This window comes from Myotis davidii, unplaced genomic scaffold (genome assembly GCF_000327345.1).
Source record: "Myotis davidii unplaced genomic scaffold, ASM32734v1 scaffold1, whole genome shotgun sequence".
In the NCBI taxonomy this organism is placed as follows: Eukaryota; Metazoa; Chordata; class Mammalia; order Chiroptera; family Vespertilionidae; genus Myotis; species Myotis davidii.
This window is the reverse complement of record NW_006294681.1, coordinates 9431298-9451694: the sequence shown is the minus strand read 5'-3', so window position 1 is coordinate 9451694 and position 20397 is coordinate 9431298. Positions and strand designations below refer to the sequence as shown.

General features: G+C 36.9%; 1 protein-coding gene across 1 annotated transcript in view; it reads right to left on the bottom strand.

Moving 5' to 3' along the window:
• The window catches only part of TAF2 (TATA-box binding protein associated factor 2), a 70301-nt gene that overhangs the window by 30333 nt on the left and 19571 nt on the right, over nt 1–20397 (bottom strand). Inside the window, 10 exon segments of the mRNA XM_006769093.2 lie at nt 1078–1143; nt 2844–2953; nt 3298–3412; nt 4061–4215; nt 5295–5430; nt 7859–7944; nt 9665–9764; nt 10923–11036; nt 15980–16164; nt 19349–19580. Of these exon segments, the coding sequence (XP_006769156.1) occupies nt 1078–1143; nt 2844–2953; nt 3298–3412; nt 4061–4215; nt 5295–5430; nt 7859–7944; nt 9665–9764; nt 10923–11036; nt 15980–16164; nt 19349–19580 (1299 nt within the window).

The following is a 20397-nucleotide window of genomic DNA, read 5'->3' as shown; positions in this document are numbered from 1 at the left end:
TGATGCTGGCCAGTACAGCGGTGGTGGTAGAAGCCTCTTCTGCCTCCTCAGCAGCGCTAAGGATGTCTAACTGCAGCTTAGGCCTGCTCCTCACTGGCAAGTGGACATTCCCCAAAGGCTCCCGGGCTGCCAGAGTGATGTCTGACTGCCAGCTTAGGCCCAATTCCCCCGGGAGTGGACCTAAACCAGCAGGTGGTCATCCCCCAAGAGGTCCAAGACTGCAAGAGGGCACAGGCCAGGCTGAGGCACTCCCCCCACTCCAAGTGCACAAATTTTTGTGCACCGGGCCTCTAGTTGGTTAATAACATAAGTTTCACTACCTAGTCTAATCTCCTTCTGCCCCATATAGTTGACCCCCTTTACCCTCTTCATCCTCTTCCCCTCTAGTAATGACCATATTGATTGTGTCTATGAGTTTGTTTTGTTTGTTCACTTGTTACTTTTTGTTTTATATCTCATGAGTGAAATCATACGATTCTTGTCCTTTTCACCTTATTTATTTCACTTAGCATGATACTCTTAAGATCCTTCCATATTGACACAAATGGCAATATTTCATCTTTTTTTTATGGCTGAGAAGTATCCCACTGTATATGATTTTACCTAAGATTTGTTTTAGCATAAGGTTCCATTGCCTTTCAAAAGTTTTCAAAGCACTAGTTTCAGGTCTGGATATAATATTCTCTTTACTCCTAGTTGTAGAATTTCCACTCAGCCAGCCCGCCTGTGTTTCTGGATGTTGTGGGTCCCTGGTTCAAGCATGATTTGAATTGGTTGTTCAAGGCGGCAATTTCCGGCGTTATCCTATGCCGCCATCTTCGGTTCTCCTCACTTAGCATGATACTCTTAAGATCCTTCCATATTGACACAAATGGCAATATTTCATCTTTTTTTTATGGCTGAGAAGTATCCCACTGTATATGATTTTACCTAAGATTTGTTTTAGCATAAGGTTCCATTGCCTTTCAAAAGTTTTCAAAGCACTAGTTTCAGGACATTTATATACTTCAAAAATGTATATAACAAGACAAATGAGAATGCAGAAAATATGTCCTTAAACTTAAGTAACTAACTTACTCCATTGCAGAAAGATCCATATCAACTTCCTCTCCATTCATCAGTGGAATTTTCTTCTTCTTATTCCTACATTTAAGAAAAATTAAGTTTGAAATTGTGACATTTTCAGTTCTGAGAAGAGATAAAGAGCAGCCGAAAATCAAGGATTTCATGCAACATTGAAACATAGCCTAAGGAAGAAGGAATAGTAAATGTAATGGAATTTAATCACAACAAAACTGATTTTGAAGCTGAAGGAATGAAGTAAATGAAATTGAGATGTCACTGTGATCAAAGTTTAATGGAAAGAAGAATATAATTAAATGTCAACTTTAAACATATTCCCAAGAACTGGTAGCTACAGTTTTATGTAGAAAAGATAAGAAAGCTATCAATAAAGAAATCCTTTAATTTTTTTTTTAAAAAAGAAAGAAAAGAAAATGCAGCACTGGCTGGTGTGGTTTAGTTGGTTGAGTGCCATCCCATGCCCCGCAAGGTCAGTTGATTCCCCTTTAGGGCACATGCCCAGGTTGTGGGTTCAATCTCCAGTGGGGATGTGTATGGGAGGCAACTGATTGATGTCAAAGGTAGAGAGCATAAAAAGAAAGAGGGCCTGGCCGGTATGGCTCAATGATTGAGCATTGACCTATGAACGAGGAGGTCACAATTCAATTCCCAGTCAGGGTAGTCAGGGTACATGTCCGGGTTGTGGGCTCGATCCTCTGGCATGCAAGAGGCAGCAGATCAATGTTTTTTCTCTCAATTGATATTTGATGTAGTACCGTCTGTTTATTTTTGCTTTTGTTTCCCTTGTCTTTGAAATCATATAAATAAAAAAAAAACAAAACAGCCCTAACTGGTTTGGCTCAGTGGATAGAGCGTCGGCCTGCAGACTGAAAAAAAAAACAAAACATATTTTTTTAAAAAGGGGGAAATTTCCCTTTGAACTAAGAAAGAATTTTCAGAGAAAGAATAATTACAGATTCAAGGAAATGATTGGGGGAAATTCCTGAATCAAGTTCCCTGAAAGCTGTCAAAATCAACTGACACGCTCACGTCTGAGATGACCTAAATGTAGACATGAGTATAGACTTCTGTTCCTGGAATTTTGATATTACTACACATTACTACAGCAAAGCATAAAATTATGCTCATCTTTCACTGTTCAGAGTACATGCTACTGGCTGAGTTTAAAAAAAGTGATAAAGAAAAATACATTAAATAAAACATGAACTGTTGGACATCTCTAAGTAAACTGGTATTGTGCCTTTGAGACAGTAAGATTGTTCTGTAAGGGCATAATGATGCAGGGACAGGGGAGAAAGCCACATGGTGTAGACGATGTAGGGGCTTTCATGACATATGTATTCAGGTCCTTCCTTTATACCCAATGATCATTTTCCCAATATTTCCTCTAGATATTAATCCATTGAAACTAATAAGAATAAAACTAAGCAATTTATCTTGAATTTTTCCTTGCTCCAAAAACTCAAACTTCTATTCCACCTCCTCCTGTCCCTACAAAAATAAGGATTTTCAAGCCTAAATTGGAAAATTAATTATTTAATTCTAAGGTAAAAAAATGTTGTCAAAAAGAAAAAGCAAATAAAGAATGTTTGGTAATGCTAACTTGAAGTAAAATGGCGGGGCGGGGTGGGGGGGTACTAGATAGTATGTTCTCTACCTAAAAAATAGGTACACATTAGGATTTTTATTTTGGCATTTTAATCTGTGAAACTTACAATTTAATTATAAACTTCAACTTATAAGTATGATTCAATGCCTACCTTCTGCTTTTGGAATGGCAGGGTATATCATGTTTAAGGCTGTTTTCTTCAATTTGCAATGTATGATTGAAGGATCCATCTAACTCCTGCACTGTCACTTTAAGTGGTCCCTTTAAATTAAAGAAACATAATGTTCATAGATAGTGCTAGAAAAATACCAATATGTACTCTTACATGTGTAGGTATATGTATCAAAATATAAAATAATACTATCCAAGATGTGTATCTGAAGACCAAGAAAAGCAATTAGTGCCAGAGGGGAGAATTTGTATCCTCTGAAATCTCCATTTGTAATCTGTCTTCCATTCAGCAACACTTGGTTTTTGGTCAATTTAATTCTTTGTAAACAAAATCACATTATGAAACTTCGAATCAGATCCCCACTCAAAAGCCCTTCCTATATTGTAACTGGGGAGGAAGTACTACAAAAGGTAATTTTAGAAAAAAAACTTACCACATATTTCTGAGTTCCAGGTGATGTATAATCTTGTTTTATTTCCAATTCCAAGACATTTCGTTTTCTATTAAATGCAAAACTTCCATAAAATTTTACCACACCACTCTGGTCTCTGAAGAATCGTCAAGGAATTTTTGCATACTAAAATGAATATGTACTAAACAAATTATTCACTGTGGTAATAATTTTCAAATGCATTACCACCAATTCAAAGCTTGAGAGCATGCTTCGTTGTAAAGCAGGTGGTAAAGTATTCAGAATTCTTGTGGAAAATGTTTCCCCAGATTGAAACAGAATTTCTGAAACATTAAGAAATTTGTGTTTTGAAAGAAGTAAAACCACTCTACTGGGTTGCTAATATAATCAATGAGAAAATGTAAAAACTAAAAAGTTCCAAGATACTACTCAAGTTGTGCCAACTTCTAACCATATCCATAAGTCACCAGAACATTGCATCTTACAAGTAACTGTACAGGCCTGTCTGAATTATTTACCTCCCCTCCCATCAAGCCTGTTGCTGTACTCACACTAAAAACTACTTCAAAATATACCAAATTTTACAAATAGTACAGATGTGTGTATATAAGAGAGAGAGAGAGGGGTATGATTTATAGTTCTTGGTTATTTTTACTATTCTTTAGAAATACAGTTTTTCTCTCTCCTTTCATCCCCCAAATCCCTCCTCTTCCTCCCTCCACTCACACATACAATCTTCTCCCCCTGCCCCCACCACTTGTTGAACTGCTATTTAAAAGGATACACCCACTGCTTTATTAAAGGCTGAATGTCTTTGCCAGAGACATTCGAGATGGATTTCAAAAACCCAAACGTGGAAACCAACATTTGACTCCACATATGGGACTGGAACTCTTGAGATGAAGCAGTACTAGCCAAACTTAGCAGTTTATTGAAAACCTGTAAGGATAAAAGTATAATTTAGTAACATAATATACATTGCTTTCAATTATCTACGAAACCACTTTGCAACAGAACTTTATTACAGTCAATTATAGAAGACAGCAATTTCACATCTTACTCTATAAATTGTTCTAGTTAAAGACTATCAATAGAAGTTATGCAAAGAATTAAACAGCCAGAATAAAAACCATTTTTCTTTTAAATAAAATTGAATTTTAATGTCTTGGCCAACACTGAATATTGTTTTTAAGATTTATAATAATATATAATATCTATAATTTGTTATGCTATGAGCTTTACATAGAAACTAAACATTACTTAAGAAGTTGAGAACACTCAATAGGTTTTATAGTACTCCAAAAAGCTAAATGGCTCTTGATGGATCACCTTTCATTTAATATCTGTGTTCTTTACTCTAAAGGCAAGCTGAAGAACAGAAGCATTAAATAAACTTAATTTTAGGGCAAACTTTAAAGGTTTTTTAAAAAAAGATTACTAAAAAGTTATTTTTTACTTACCTCTAAGAATGTTATTAATGAGGAAAAAATACATTTTTTTCCTCATCGTAATACATCTGGTTTCTACTTCCTCAACTACTATCTATCTATATAATAGAGGAATATGCAAATTAGCGTGGACGCCGTAATATCGCGACGGGACAGCAGAGACCTGAGGCTTTATGGCACCTGGCCAGGGTGAGGGACCTCAGGCTGTGCCCCTTGCCCGGCAGGGCTTGATGGTGGACCTCAGGCCGCACCCCCACCCCAGCACCAGGCCGGGAGACCTCAGGCCATGGGGCTTATACAAAACCATTATGTATAAATTGGTTTTACTTTCATCCTCACATTCTAATTTTATCTGAACAATAATCCTGCACTAAGTGTCAAGTATTGATACCCATTCTATATCTGAGGAAACAAACAAAAAGCATTGGTCTAAGTGGGCTAACAGCTAACAACTAATAGAACTCCACCTCATAAACCCAGATACCCTGACCCTATTTACAGAATAGTATTCATATTATACACAAACAGATCTTTCTTTATAATTGGTCAATTCTTAACTTTAATACTTACTTGTAGCATAAATTCCATACTGATCCTATTTTCAATCAATCTCATTACAAGGTGAGCTTTACACTGGAACATAGTGTAGTACTCCCAAGACAGCGTATGTGGATGCTTTATTGAAAAGTATAGATGGGATGCCGGACTAAACAAATAAACAGATTTACTTAACATAACAATTTTAAATATTTAGTAAACAGTACATTTCATGGCCACATCAAGACAATAAATATAAAACTTCTTGGGAATACCTTAGTATGAGAGCAACAAAGACTAGGGTACATACACTCACAAAAAAATTTTAAGCCCGGCCTGTGTGGCTCATGGTTGAGTGTCCACCTATGATCCATGAGCTAAGGGTTTGATTCCTGGTCAGGGCACATGCCCAGGTTATGGGCTCAATCCCATGCAGGAGGCAGCCGATCAATGATTCTCTCTCATCATTGATGTTTCTGTCTCTCTTTCCTTCTCCCTTCCTCTCTAAAATCAATAAAAAATATTTTTAAAAACTCAAGATGAACTGCATATCTAAAACAAAAACAATTATAAAAGTACTAAAATAAATAAAAGGAAAACATTTATTTCCATAATTTAGGGGTGGAAAAAATCTTATATATATATATATATATTTACTGATTTCAGAGAGAAGTGAGAGATAGAAACATCAATGATGACAGAAAATTACTGATCAGCTGCCTCCTGCACATCCCACATGGGATCAAGCCTACAAACCAGTAAATGCCCTGACCAGGAATCGAACCATGACCTCCTGGTTCATAGGTTGATGCTCAACCACTGAGCCACGCCAGCCAGGTGGGAAAAATCTTCCAAAAGAAAAATATAAAATCCAGAGGACAGTAAGACCAGATTGACTAAGTAAAAATTTAAGAGATCAGGAGTAAATTAAAAGAAAGGTACAGTCTAGTAGAATTATTGAATACTATTTTGTAAATGTCATATAAACATAAGTAAAGGCAAAAAAACTAAATGTTTCAAATATATTTGAAAGACAATATAGCACATTTATAATCGTGGTTATATCTCCACGGAGAGGTTTTGTAGGAATGAGGGGTGATAAAAAAAAGGGGTGGGGGGGGCCTAAAAAGGATCTTTATGTTTTACTCCACATACTTTTACACTGTCCTGTTTTATATTTCTTAAAAGAGAATGTATTCATGTGCTGCTTTTATATACAAATTTTTAAAATTAAACATACAACAAGAACTAAATAAATGGGCAAAACCAAAGTATTTTCACACAATGGGAATGCTCTAATTATATACTGGGAAACAGCCATATGGCAGGCAGCCAAGAGAAGAAAGTGAAAGAATTAATGAGTGAATGTGCACTATGTATGAAGGTGTATCTCAAATAATTTCACAACCAACCTGGTTAAGATAGATTATGAATCATCACTGTCACTTTACACATTAAAATACACACACACACTTTCTCTGCAACAATATGCAAACTTTTCTTAGATTACCAACAATGATAAAAAAAAATCCAAGTTTGTCTTACTTCAAAATTTCTATGCTTTTCCACTGACTTAATCTTGTCTCAGTGACCATAACAAAAAAGGGCTCCTGGTTATACAATTTCAAGTTTCTTAACTTTTGTTGTGTTTTCAGGCACTTGGGCAGTTTGGTTGATTCTATGGGCCCCGTATAAGAAACGAGTTCAAAATGCACAAAATAAAATTTACAGAATTATAAAGAAAACCAATTATAGTGAAATGATCAAAATATAAAAAAATTATGATATACCAATATGTGAGTGAGCTTATCAATGTATTAAATAATAAGATCTAGCAGTGGTCTACTCTAGTAATTTTGAGTTATAAGTGCAAAGAATATCTCAAATTAGCGGCTAACAATTATAATGTGACAGGAAAATATCTTGTAGGCAAAGTCACAGCATTGTCTGTTGCCTACCTTCATAATTAAAGAAAATGTAAAATTTCACTTTATGGTTAGTGAAAATATTTAAAAATTCCCATCCAATTCAATTCAAATAATTATTAGTGTTTCCATTATTTTAAAACTTCTATGAAAACAGTATGCTATAGCCCCTAACAGCTTTGGCTCAGTGGATAGAGCGTCAGCCTGTGGACTGAAGGGTCCCAGGTTTGATTTTGGCCATGGGCACATACCTGGGTTGCAGGCTTGATCCCCAGGAGGAGGAATGCAGGAGTCAGCCAATCAATGATTCTCTCTCATCATTGATGTTTCTACGTCTCTCTCCTTCTTCTTTCCTCTCTAAAAAATCAATAAATATATTTAAAAAAACAAACAAACAGTATGCTATAGTAGCAGTAGAAAATTAACATGGAAAAAAGAAAAGCATTACATTTTTAAGTCTGTTTTAAATGTTTAAATCCATTTGTAGCCATCATATGCAATAAAAATAGTAATGAAAAGAGTAATGTGGTTACCAGGGTTTGTGGCCTCAATATTATTACCTGTTAATATTACCCTTTGGTCTGTGTGGGCCTAAACACCCATACAAATGATCATCAAAGAGTGATCCCATAAAAGAAGTTTTATAATATCGTATCTGAACAATAAACATACTTATCCTTCTCTTTTCCTCCACCAAATATGGGATGTAGTAAAACTCCACCAGTTTTCAGCTCATACGCCACAATTTTGTCCAGCTCCTAAAAAAAAAATATGAAAATCGGAGCCAGTGAAAATTTTTTTACATATAAATTTAAAATTGAACTGTTATTTCTCATTTTCTAGAATTAGAATGTAAATTTCTTAAATAAATTAAATGAATTTGAAAAGTAATTTATGTTCTTATAAAAAAAGCAAATTATACCGCTGGCTAAAAGACAGCACCTAAAAGCCTTGTCTACTTTGTGACTTTAGAGCTGGTCAGTATCCTGGTAACTTTCCTAATGGCTCTTCCCAACCTTTCTAGCTGGTTTTCCAAGTTTACGTCTTCCTTCTCTGTATTTGGCTTTGATGGAGAATTTAGGAAAGTAAAAACAAATGGGGATAAAATGATGTCAGGAATCAACATTTTAAAACGCATTGTCTTCTCTAATATGACATACATCAAAGTAAAAAAATAAAAGCTTAAGTGAAAAAAGGACAACATAACTGTGCTAGCAATTCATAACTAGTTAAATAATATACAAGCAGAATAGAGAAGTGGTAAAAATCATAATGAAGTGGTTAAAAGCCAGGTCTAAATCCTGGCTCTACTACTTACTAGCTGTGTAACTTTGGCCAAATAACTTAACCTCTCTGTGCCTCAGTTTCCTCATCTATAAAATGGGGATAATAACAGAGTAGTTAGGGAGATTAAGATAGTTAACATTTATAAAATGCTTATAACAGTGCCCAAAACATGGTAAGTGCTGCATGTCATTTCCCCTTCATCAGTTTCTGAAATGAAGAAAGGACTCTTCAGTTCTAGATGCAGGAATTCTTGGCTGGGGTTTATTTTGAAGGAAAAAAACCAAAACGGGAACAAATACAATATTGTATTTGCATGTGGCCCACGGGCCATAGTTTGGCAAAATACTAGTACAGTTGATTTTTGTCTTTTGGGCCAAATCTTTAAATTACAGGAAAAAAACTAACAATGACAGGAGCATAAATGTACTGAAGGGCTAGCCAGCATATAATAAGCACTTACTATGTACAAGGCACCATGCATGTTACATGTATGATGTCTCATATTCCCCACCCATGGGATAGATACTAATCCTACTCTCCTTATACAGATGAGGCTTGGAAAGATTAACCAAAGTAACAAAGCTTGTAAATGTATGAGGCCAACTGCAAAGCAATCTGACTCTAGAACCTGGACTCTAAGTCTAAACAAATTTAGGAAGCAGAGAGATACATTAAAAATGACTACTATGAGAATTTGAAATATATCTGATAACTAACTTGATGTTTAAGGAGCTTAAATATTCTCTTCCTTAGGAAAAAAAGTTTTTAGAGGCCAACACTGATAATGGAAATGGGATAAAACAGACCATTAGTCTTTCCCATTATAGTCATTCTCAGTTTACTGGAAAAAAAATAGAGACTTTTGAATGACAATAAGTATTTTACAATTATTTTTCTAAAAATGGAAATGTGTTTGGCCAGTGTGGCTCAATAGTTGAGCACTGACCCATGCACCAGGAGGTCGCCGATTCCTGGTCAGAGCACATGCATAGGTTGTATGCTCGATCCCCAGCAGGGGATGTACAGGATGTTTCTCTCATTCATATTTCTTTATCGGTCTCCAACTCCCTTTCTTTTTCTCTAAAATCAATAAAAATAAAATAAAATAAAAAATAAAGGACATGCAACTTTGAAATCATGCAAACATGTCTTACTGACTTCTATGTGGATAATGGATCTAGGTATTTTTACCTCTTTAATCCAATGGCGGTATTCATTAACTCCAAAAGTTTTTTTCATCCAAAGTCCATAAATATAGCCTGAAATTCCCTTCAGTACCCATTCATCAGACCTAAGCAAAAAGTAAAAATATGAACTTTTAATCATAGAAATCCTTCAGATAAAACAGAAGATTACAGGTATAGTGTATACTTCTCTGCCTTCTTAAAGAAAATGAAAGTTATTAATAAATTATTTGTTTTTTTCCACTTCCAGCTGAGTTCTACTTGACCATTCCTGGTGTCTTTTCACATCTGGCTTCACCTTTAACTGTAGGACTGCTGCAGTCTCAGTTCAAGTACAATGTGCCTATGTGTGTTCTCTGGCAGTGCTGCTTCCCTCTAGCCCAACTCTGTCCACACAGTCAGCCTCTAAAATAACAGCCGCATTCAGTTATTAGCAACCCATGTATAATTATCGATGGGATTCCAAGACCTGAAGTTTAATTACTTAATTTTTTAGTTTCTCAAGAAGAAAGGCAACTGATATCATTCATTCATTTATTCATTCATTCATTTGTTCATTCAAACATTTGGTTTACCATGTTCCAGGCTCTACTCTTTAGTGAAACTATGTAATTTCAGAAAGTCAAGAGGCTTTACCCTCTGCCCTCTCTTCTCCAACAAGGGGGGGGAAATAATATTTATAGCACAGAATGGTCACTTATGAATTACAATCTTAAGGGAGTTTCCTGTGTTTCTTCAAATGCATCTTAAATTAATCAAAAAGAAAATAAAAACTGGTGTCTCTTACATCATTCAAATAAATTAGCACAGAACTAGGCACCAGCAGGAAAATTCCGGCATCACTGTCACTATTGTAGAAGACCGTTATTTTGCCTTAAAAATTATCTTGAACATTACCAATTGCACTGAGCACTGACATTAGAATTCTAACTATAGTTTGCTGTACATTCAATTCCCTTTATCTATTCATTCAGTTTAAGAAATTGTTGCTATCAAAATTCTTGCCTTATTCTTATCGCAAATTGCAAAACTAACTATATTGAATTCATGACCAAAATTTAGGATGAAATTTACATTCATTCTTTTTTTTTAAATATATATATATATATAGAGAGAGAGAGAGAGAGAGAGAGAGGAGAGAGAGAGAATACTGTCTTTTAACTACTGCAGTTAGCACAAAGGTGAGTTTACATTGCAAGAAAATAAAATAAAAACAAAATTTCTTGATTCTTCTGCTCAGTATTGTAAACTTTGATATTACTCACCAAGACATTCTGGATATGAAACATCCAAAAAACTGCTGGGCCAAGGACTGGGCTAAACACCTTCTAGTCAAAGGTGTCTCATCAATAATCATGGCACTGTGTAACAGATTTGTGCTGGAATTTTAAAAAGACAGCTATTTATAACCAGGAAAAAAACAATTATTGAGTCAAAATAAGATAATCCCACATCTAATCTAATAAAAGAGAAACATGCAAATTGACTGCACCTCCACTATGCCCAAGCCACGCCCACCAGCTAATCAGAGCGACTATATGCAAATTAACCCAATCAAGATGGCGGCTGGCAGCCATGGAGCTGGAGCAAGCAGGAGGCTTGGTTGCCCCGGTGATGAAGGAAACCAAGCTTCCTGCCTGCCCTGGCCAGCTGTGGCCTCCGCTCAAGGCAACAAAGTTTCAATTATCTATAATAATAAAAGCATAATATGCTAATTAAACAGGACATCCTTCCGGACATCCTTCTGGGATGAAGCCGGGGCTGCAGCTGCTGGATTGAGGCAGGCGCCGTGGCTGCGAGGGAGGGATCTAGGCAGCCTCTCCCACCCCGCCCCTATGACAGTAATGGAGGGATCCAGGCAGCTGGCCAGGGCTGCAATGGAGGGATCCAGGCAGCTGCCTATGGCTGAGATGGAGTGATTCAAGCAACTGCCCACAGCTGCAAGGGAGGATCGAGGCAGTCGCCTCACCGAGGGAGGGATAGAGGCAGCCATGGCTGCGAAGGCCTACTCTTGCACGAATTTCGTGCATCGGGCCTCTAGTAGAAGATAAATAAATCCCAGATACCTACTTCCAGCCAGTCTCCACTGGGAGCTTGGGTGGATGGGGGCCGGGGCCAGCCTGCACACAGCCATCAGCCCCTCACCCAGGCTGGCCAGGCACCGCAGCAAGACCCCCTGTCCCTGAAGGGGGTGTGGCCAGCCTGAAAATGGCTCTCAGACCCTTACCCAGGCTGGCCAGGCACTCCAGCGGGGATCCCCACCCTGAAGGGGGTGTGGCCAGTCTGAAAACAGTCCTCAGCCCCTCACCCAGGCTGGCCAGGCACCCCAGCAGAACCCCCACCCTAATCCGTCCGCTGGCAAGTGGACATCCCCCGAGGGCTCCCGGGCTGCCAGAGGGATGTCTGTCTGTCAGCTTAGGCTCGATCCCCTGGGGAGCGGGCCTAAGCCAGCAGGTTGTCATCCCCCGAGGGGTCCCAGACTGCGAGAGGGCACAGGCCGGGCTGAAGGATCACCCCCACCTCCCCGCAAGCGCACAAATTTTTGTGTACCGAGCCTCTAGTTTAAAATAATAGAATTGAAGTTAGGCAAAAAAGAGAAAAATCAGAATATTCTCCCAAAGAGCTTTCCCATCTTTTCGAAATATAGCTGAAATCCATAATCTTGATATGTTTTGCTTAAAGCAAAGACTACAATGTTTCCCACTGAGTTTCATGAAAAGTATATATACCTTTTGCAGGGGTAAAGGGAAGGGAAGCATATGTTAATAAAAATACTATTCCTCCTATGAAGGGCTCTTGTAATATTTTCCAAGTAATAACTATTAATTTTTTGTGCTCTATTATTTACTTTCATATACACTGACCCATAGGAACCTTCTAACAACCCTCTGGAAAATGCAAGGGCAGGTTTATTACCCCCTTTTTGTTTTTTATTTTATTTTTAATATTTTTATTGATTTCAGAGGGAGAAAGAGGTAGAAACATTAATGATGAGAGAGAATCACTGATTGGCTGCTTCCTGCATGCCCCTTACTGGAGACTGAACCTGCAACCCGGGCATGTGCCCTTGACCAGAATCGAAACCAGGACCCTTTAGTCCGCAGGCCAACACTCTATCCACTGAGTCAAACCAGCTAGGGCAGTGGTCAGCAAACTACAGCTCGTGAGCCATATGCAGTTCTTTGGCCCCTTGAGTGTGACCACGAAGTTTCAATAGCACCGTATGTGCGCACCCACACATGGTATTTTGTGGAAGAGCCACACTCAAGGGGCCGCAATTTGCCGACCACTGAACTAGGGCAAACCCCTTTATAGAGATGAGAAAATTTAGGTCCAGATAGGGTAAAATGATTGACCTTGACACACAAAACTTCTAAATTTAAAACTTTTCAAAGAATGAAACAGAGAAGGCAGAGAGGTAAAGAGAATACAAAAGGAAAGAAAATAAAGTTCTCTTTTCCTTTTTTCTTACAAAATAATTTCTGAAAATATAAATGAATTTTGAATAATGCTAAGAAAAATCTCTCACTAGTTATTCACAAAATAACTTAAATGATTTTTAACTGCATAAGCAGAAAAGACTTTCAAAAAATAAGTAAAATATTCCCTCTTCTGTAATAATTTCAAGATTATGTGCCTATAGAATAAAACAAAATATTTAAAGCCAGAAAAAAAATCTGCCATTTTCAAGAATTAAACATCTATAAGTGCATTAAGTTAAATGAGAAATTTAGGACACTTTTATTTCCTTCTTTGCCTTTCCTTCATCTTAAATTTTTGTCAAATAATTATATATTTTATGATTTACTTTTTTCTCTTAAAGACATTTGCATTTTGTTTCATAATCATGTTCCAAAAAATGATTTAAACATTAACTGTTCTTTTTTTTTTGACATTAACTATTCTTTACTGGCTTAATTATTTACCAATGGTAGTAAATAGGCATTAACTATTCTTTAATAGTTAATGGTTGTTCCTTTTGTACCCTCTTCCATTTTTGGTTTCTTCCTTTAGACTCATCTCAATTGACTGATGGACCTTTGGGGGCATTGTCAGGCTGATTATGTGAGTTCTTACATGTCGAGAAGGTCTTTCTCTTAACCCATCTATACTAATAAAAGGGTTATATGCTAATTAGACCGGACATCTTCCAGACATCCATCCGGACAGAGCCACTCTATACTAATAAAAGGGTTATATGCTAATTGGTGACCAGGCTGACAGGGGAGGGCAGTTAGGGATGACCAGGCTGGCAGGGGAGGGTGGTTAGGGGCAACCAGGCCAGCAGGCATAGGCGGTTAAGGGTGACCAGGCCGGCAGGCAGAGGCGGTTAAGAGCAACCAGGCAGGCAGGTAGGGGAGCAGTTAGGGGCGATCAGGCCAACAGAGGAGCAGTTAGGGGCATCAGGTCAGGCAGGCAGAGTGGTTAGGGGTGATCAGGCAGGCAGGCAGGTGAGCGGTTAGGAACCAGCGGTCCAGGATTGCGAGAGGGGTCCCAGATTAGAGAGGGTGCAGGCCGGGCTGAGGGACCACCCTCCACACCAGGCAGGCAGGTAGGGGAGCAGTTAGGGGCGATCAGGCCAACAGAGGAGCAGTTAGGGGCATCAGGTCAGGCAGGCAGAGTGGTTAGGGGTGATCAGGCAGGCAGGCAGGTGAGCGGTTAGGAACCAGCGGTCCAGGATTGCGAGAGGGGTCCCAGATTAGAGAGGGTGCAGGCCGGGCTGAGGGACCACCTCCCACACCCAATGCAAGAATTTCGTGCACCGGGCCTCTAGTATATGAATAGTATGGTAACTATGTACAGAATTCTTTGTAATTATTGCTCCTAAAAATTCAATAGGCATTGATTCATTGTAGAATTTAGTTACATAAATAAAGTTTGGGAAAAGTCCACTTTTTTCTTTGTGTGTAACTTGTTTCCTTCCTATTTAGATACTGAAATGTTTTTCCTTTATCCTTGAAACTTGAGATTTCATAAAGATGTACAGTCCCTTTATATTCATTTTATCCCTTAAATCTGATGGCTTGCAGTTTCCTTCATGTCAGAGAAATGTTCTTCTATTATTTCTTTGATTTTAAAAGTAGTAGATTACAGAAAATAGTTAAAACAAAATCTTTAACTAGAATCTTTAAAAAAAATTTCGTTTGGTTTTATTGAGATAGAACTGACATACAGCACTGTATAAGTTTAAAGTGTATAGCATAATGACTTGATTTACATAATTCCAAAATGATTATCACAATAACTTTAGTTAAAATTTATTACCTGGTAGATAGGGTTACAAGAAAAAAAAAAGAGAGAGAGAGAAATGTTATTTTCCTTGTGATAAGAACTTTTAATATTTACTACCTTCACAACTTTCAAGTACACATTATATCCTCAATACTTACTTATAACAGAAAGTTTATACCTTTTAACCACCTTTATACAATGCCCCCACTTCCCACCCCACCACTGATAACCACAAGTCTGATGTCTTTTTCCATAAGTTTTATTTTGTTATAGATTCCACATCTAAATGAAATTATATAGCCTTTGTCTTTCTCTGGCTTAACTAGAAACTTTAAATGAGTATATAAAATGCTCATTAGTGGTTGGCTCACAATGGGCTCAGTAAATATATGTAGAGTGAGTAATGAATGAATGAATCTTTTTGCTCCTTCTCTTTTTGTGCTCATCTTCTTCCTGTTAAACAAATGTTGTATCACTTATATTCTCTGTCTCTTATGTTTTCCCTCATCTCTTTAGCCTTTTCCTCTGATATCTAATAGAAATTTTCAAGCTAGTTTTCGAATATCATTTGGTTTTATGCTATTGATGGTTTATACTTTCTATATTTTTAATAGTGATTTTTCATATAAAAGGAATTTTTATAATTGAAATGTCATACATTCTTTTCTCATACATGCAATAAAAACTGTAGAAACTGCCCAGCTTTGTGGGTTTGATTCCAGTAGGGGGCATACAGGAGGCAGCTGATTAATGATTCTCTCTCATCATTGAGGTTTCTACCTCTCTCTTCCTTCTCCCTTCCTCTCAGAAATCAAGAAAAATATATTTAAAAATAAATAAATAATTATTTTTAACAATTGTAGAAACTAAAAAAATATATATAAAACATTATTAGCAACTAATTCTGGATGAAAACAATATGAATCTTTTGCGTTATTATAAAAATTTTCTTTATGCTTTTTTATGTTCTTTAATTTTAAAAACACTAGATTTTCTACAAAGCCAATCATGTCTAAATTAAAGAAAAAATACAGAACACATCTTAAAATTGATCATACAATAACTATTTCAAATTTAAAGAAATACCAACCTAAAAATGCTCATAGAAGCATAAGCAGCCACTTCAACATAAGCCTCATTGATGAATACAGTCTTAAAGCAGGAGTATGGGTATCGACATGTAAGAATTTCTTCATAAAATTCAAAAACTTCATGAAGATATGATGTGGTATGTTTAAGCAATGGAAGAAGTTGGGGTAAACAAAAATGAGTAACCTGAAAATAAAAGCAAGAAAGAATATCCTAAATAAGTTAATTTTATATTTTAAATTTCCTAAATATCTCAATTATAGATAAACTAGAGGCCTGGTGCACAAATTCGTGCACGGAGTGCGGGCGGGGGTGGGGGAGACTGTGGGAGGTTGGCCAGCTGGGGGAAAGGGACTGCGGGAGGTTGGCTGCTGGCCCCAAGGAGGGAGCTGGCCCTTGGCCCCCCTGGGAAAGGGGCCGCGTCCATTGTCACCCACCCCTGCTTCCCTGTCCCAGTCCGGCCCGAAGACCCCAACGGGTTGGGAGAGGAGGCAATGGTTGCCAGGTGTGGAAGGAACAGATGCTAGACACTAATGTCACCATCGGTGCCCTGCCACCGTGTGGTTCCCTGCCTCCCCACCTCCTTCTTCCCTTGCAACTGTGCCACTGTGGCAAGCAGGCAGCCCCCGGGGAACAAAGAGGACAGAGGACAGGAGCGAGACAAACCCTTGTGTCAAGGGCTGACTTTCAATAGATTGCAGTGAGGAAGCTGCTCTGCTATGTATGAAACCCTGACCCAGAAGCACGTCTCTACGAATGGTTTAGCATCAGGGGCCGATGGGGGCTGGCCAGCCAGGGGGAGGGGCCATGGGAGGTTGGCTGTGGGAGCGCACTGACCACCAGGGGGCAGCTCCTGTGCTGAGCGTCTGCCCCCTGGTGGTCAGTGCATGTCATAGCGACTGGTCGACCAGTTGTTTTGGTCGTTCAGTTGTAACAGTCACTTAGGCTTTTATATATATAGATGTTCATACAGGTTCTTTTTTCTTTTTTACAAATTCATGGTACTGAAAGAAAATGCTTGTGTGAAATTAGAGATTACTTTTACTATATGTATAAAATATCTATTGTACTTAAAAATCAAATTCATGATGGATTATAAATCTATAAAATGCTTAGAACGAATGAAAATAAAACTTTGTTTTTAAATTAAGTAAAAAATTCTCCTGCATACAAAACAGAAAAGATGTGCATTTCAAAGACTTACAGATCTATCAGTAATTCAGAAATACCTAACCCAGTGAACACTGGACATGTCATAGTATTATCTTAATAATTAATAGTCAATGTTAATCATACTATCTTTACTGCACATAGAATGTCCTCGACTATCTCAACTACATATTGAAAGCTGCAGGGAGCTTATTGCTTGCTAGGAAATAAGAAATGCCTGCAATAGAAATTCTGATTTCCTTATTAGGCTACATCACACCTTGGACATGACACACAAATATCACATTCCATCTTGTCTCAATTTATGATTCTGTGCCAAATGAATGGCATCAACAGTGACAGAGATCAGCCTTGATAGAATGAGCTGGCAATGTTTCAGGCAGGAGACTGAATATAAGCTAATCTTTTTGAATTGGACAAAAGTCTGATAGGTAAGGAGAGGAAAAGAGGACATTCCAGATAGTGTCAGAAATAGGGTATGATTAGGAAAATCTAAGTAAACTATCTATATTGAATATAACAAACACAAATAGGAATGTATTAGAAAAAAGCTAGAAATGAATATTAAGGTCAAATTTTAGAAGATCTTGAAAGCCATGCTAACAAGTTCTGATTATTGCAGGAATGTGGAGGAAAAGAAAATTTCAATGTGTGATGAAAATTATTCTTCTGATAGCATTATAAAAAAATAGAGTAGAGACTACCATAATAAGGAGGGATGAATATCCATATATTATTAATGGACAGGGCCCAAATTGCATCCTGATCAACACTCCTATTGGTACACAAACAAAAAAAATACTACTCACCAAAAAAAGAATTCACTTTCAGACAAATCTACATGATAGCAAATCTACTGATATTGGGGCAAAAATTAAAACTATTTGAACCCAGCTGGTATGGCTCAGTGGTTGAGCATCAACCCTTGAACCAGGAGGTCAGGGTTCGATTCCTAGTAGGGGGCATGCAGGAGGCAGCCGATCAATGATTCTCTCTCATCATTGATATTTCTCTCCCCCTTTCCCTTCCTCTCTCTGAAATCAATAACACACACACACACACACACACACACACACAAACTATTTGAGATAAAAAGACTAAGACGTGAGCTCTAAGCATTTGAGAAAAATACCTGACTGTCATTTTCCTCTCTCTCATCCAATGGCTCAGCGTGAGAAAAAATTCTTCCAAAATACAAAGTAAGTACTAATCAAATGTTGATTTTAAAGTTGATCATTTACCAACGATAATAAAATTCATTGCCAATCTAATCAGCAAATACGCTTTTAAGAGACATTGTCAAGACAGTTTTTAAAAGTAAAACTATTCCCAAAATATTGTGAATATTTTCCATGAGTGATTTCAAAAATCCTGTGAATTTTAGAAAAGCAAACAAGAGCAGGGCAAGGAGCTAACAGTCTAATTCTAGTTGCCCCCATTTTGGCTCACATAACTCAAAGAAATGCTATTGAGATATACATGGTCACAGTATAAGCCTTATATTAAAAATAATAATAACTAAAATTAAAAACATAAAGAACTAATAGATTTTGGATTTTGGTAAATAATAGATTCATTCAAATGTTACTTTAAAAGTGTACTGTACCAGAGGATCAATAGCCAGTGAATTACTTTCTCACTACAAGCAGTCTCATGCTTGGGGAGACCTAAAAGCACTGTGGCCTCTCAATTGACAAATGATTTGTCACAAAATATGGGATGGGGGGAAACTGGAAGAAGCCTTCATGAGTTTGTTGAGCAGAATTCTAACCCTGTCTCATCCTTTTCTCTTTTCCTCTGTATACTGAAGTGAGAACCAAATCTTGCTCTTTAATTTTGAATTGCAATTTTTCAGGTCCAGAGATGTTTATAACATTCATAAACATATGCCAAACAAAAAGATGACATTATTAATGCACATAATTAGTTACCAAAATTAGCCTATATACTCTAATCAATATATAATTGAAGCTCTTTTGAATGTGAAGACCTCTGTTGGAAAAAATCTGAAATTTTATTATGACAATATTTTGAAAGGAATTCACATCATTAAATATATATCAGACAAGTAAACCTTTTCTCTAGAATGATATTCTTGACAGTTAAAAGAAGAGTTAAGAAAAACTTAGTATTTCATTTATATCCTTCTTTTTCTCAAGAATGAAAGGGCTAAAGGGGAGAAAGGAGCAAGAAGCCATACCTCATGCATATATGGATCTACAAGTATTTCAAAAGGTCCAATGGCCAAGGCGATATTTGACGCAGCTGTTGGAATGGTAAGCATGTAATGGAAGGTCTTCTTCCTCATATCATGGGTATACACTGTCTCCACCAAATCACCATTGGAAACAGCCACCATCGCAGCATCTACTGTAAATTCTAATTTCCATGTACATAATTCAGAGTATGAGTCAACACATGGGAACCAAAATCTAGAAAAAATATCAACAATATAAGAAATATGTTGAAAGTGTAACCAAAATTGCTTTACCCACATATAAATTACTTTTACAATTCATAGAATAACTACAATAAGAAACTTTAGCTATTTGAATACTGAAGTTTTTTGTTACTGTGTAATGTGGAAGAATTTTATTAAAGACAGAAACTTGTCTCCAAATATTATCTGGCAATATTAAGTAAATGTATCTTGTGGTACCTTCAGTTTAAACCCTAATAAGAGGTAAGCAATTCTCAGTTTGCAATTTTAAAAATTAAAATAAATTTCATTTGTATATTCATATAAGTTAGTTTTGATGTAGCACTCATTTCCAGAAACTAAAAATACTGATAATGAATTTTTAAAAATACAATTAATATTCAGAATCTATTTCGTAAGTTAGAAAATCGCTTTCTTGGAGTATGTGATGCATTGTATAAATTCAAACAGGGCTGGTAAAGCCATACATAAATTTCTAGTTGACTTTCTATCAATTCAGGTCAGGTTTTATTATGTGCCAGGGTCTATAAGTAGCACTGAAACACAAAGAAATATAAGATATCATCCCTGGTTTGGAGGAGTTAAAAATCTCAGAAGAAAATGCATACCATAAAGTAGTATTTCAACAACATGTAGTGAACTACAGAACTACAATTACAATTACACACAATCAAACTAAATCTCACTATCATAGTGTTCAACAAAGAAAGCCAGATATAAAGAACATAATGCATATGCTTCCATGTATATCAAGTTCAAAAACAGGTGTAATTAATCATGGTATTTTAGAAATCAGAGTTGATTACCCT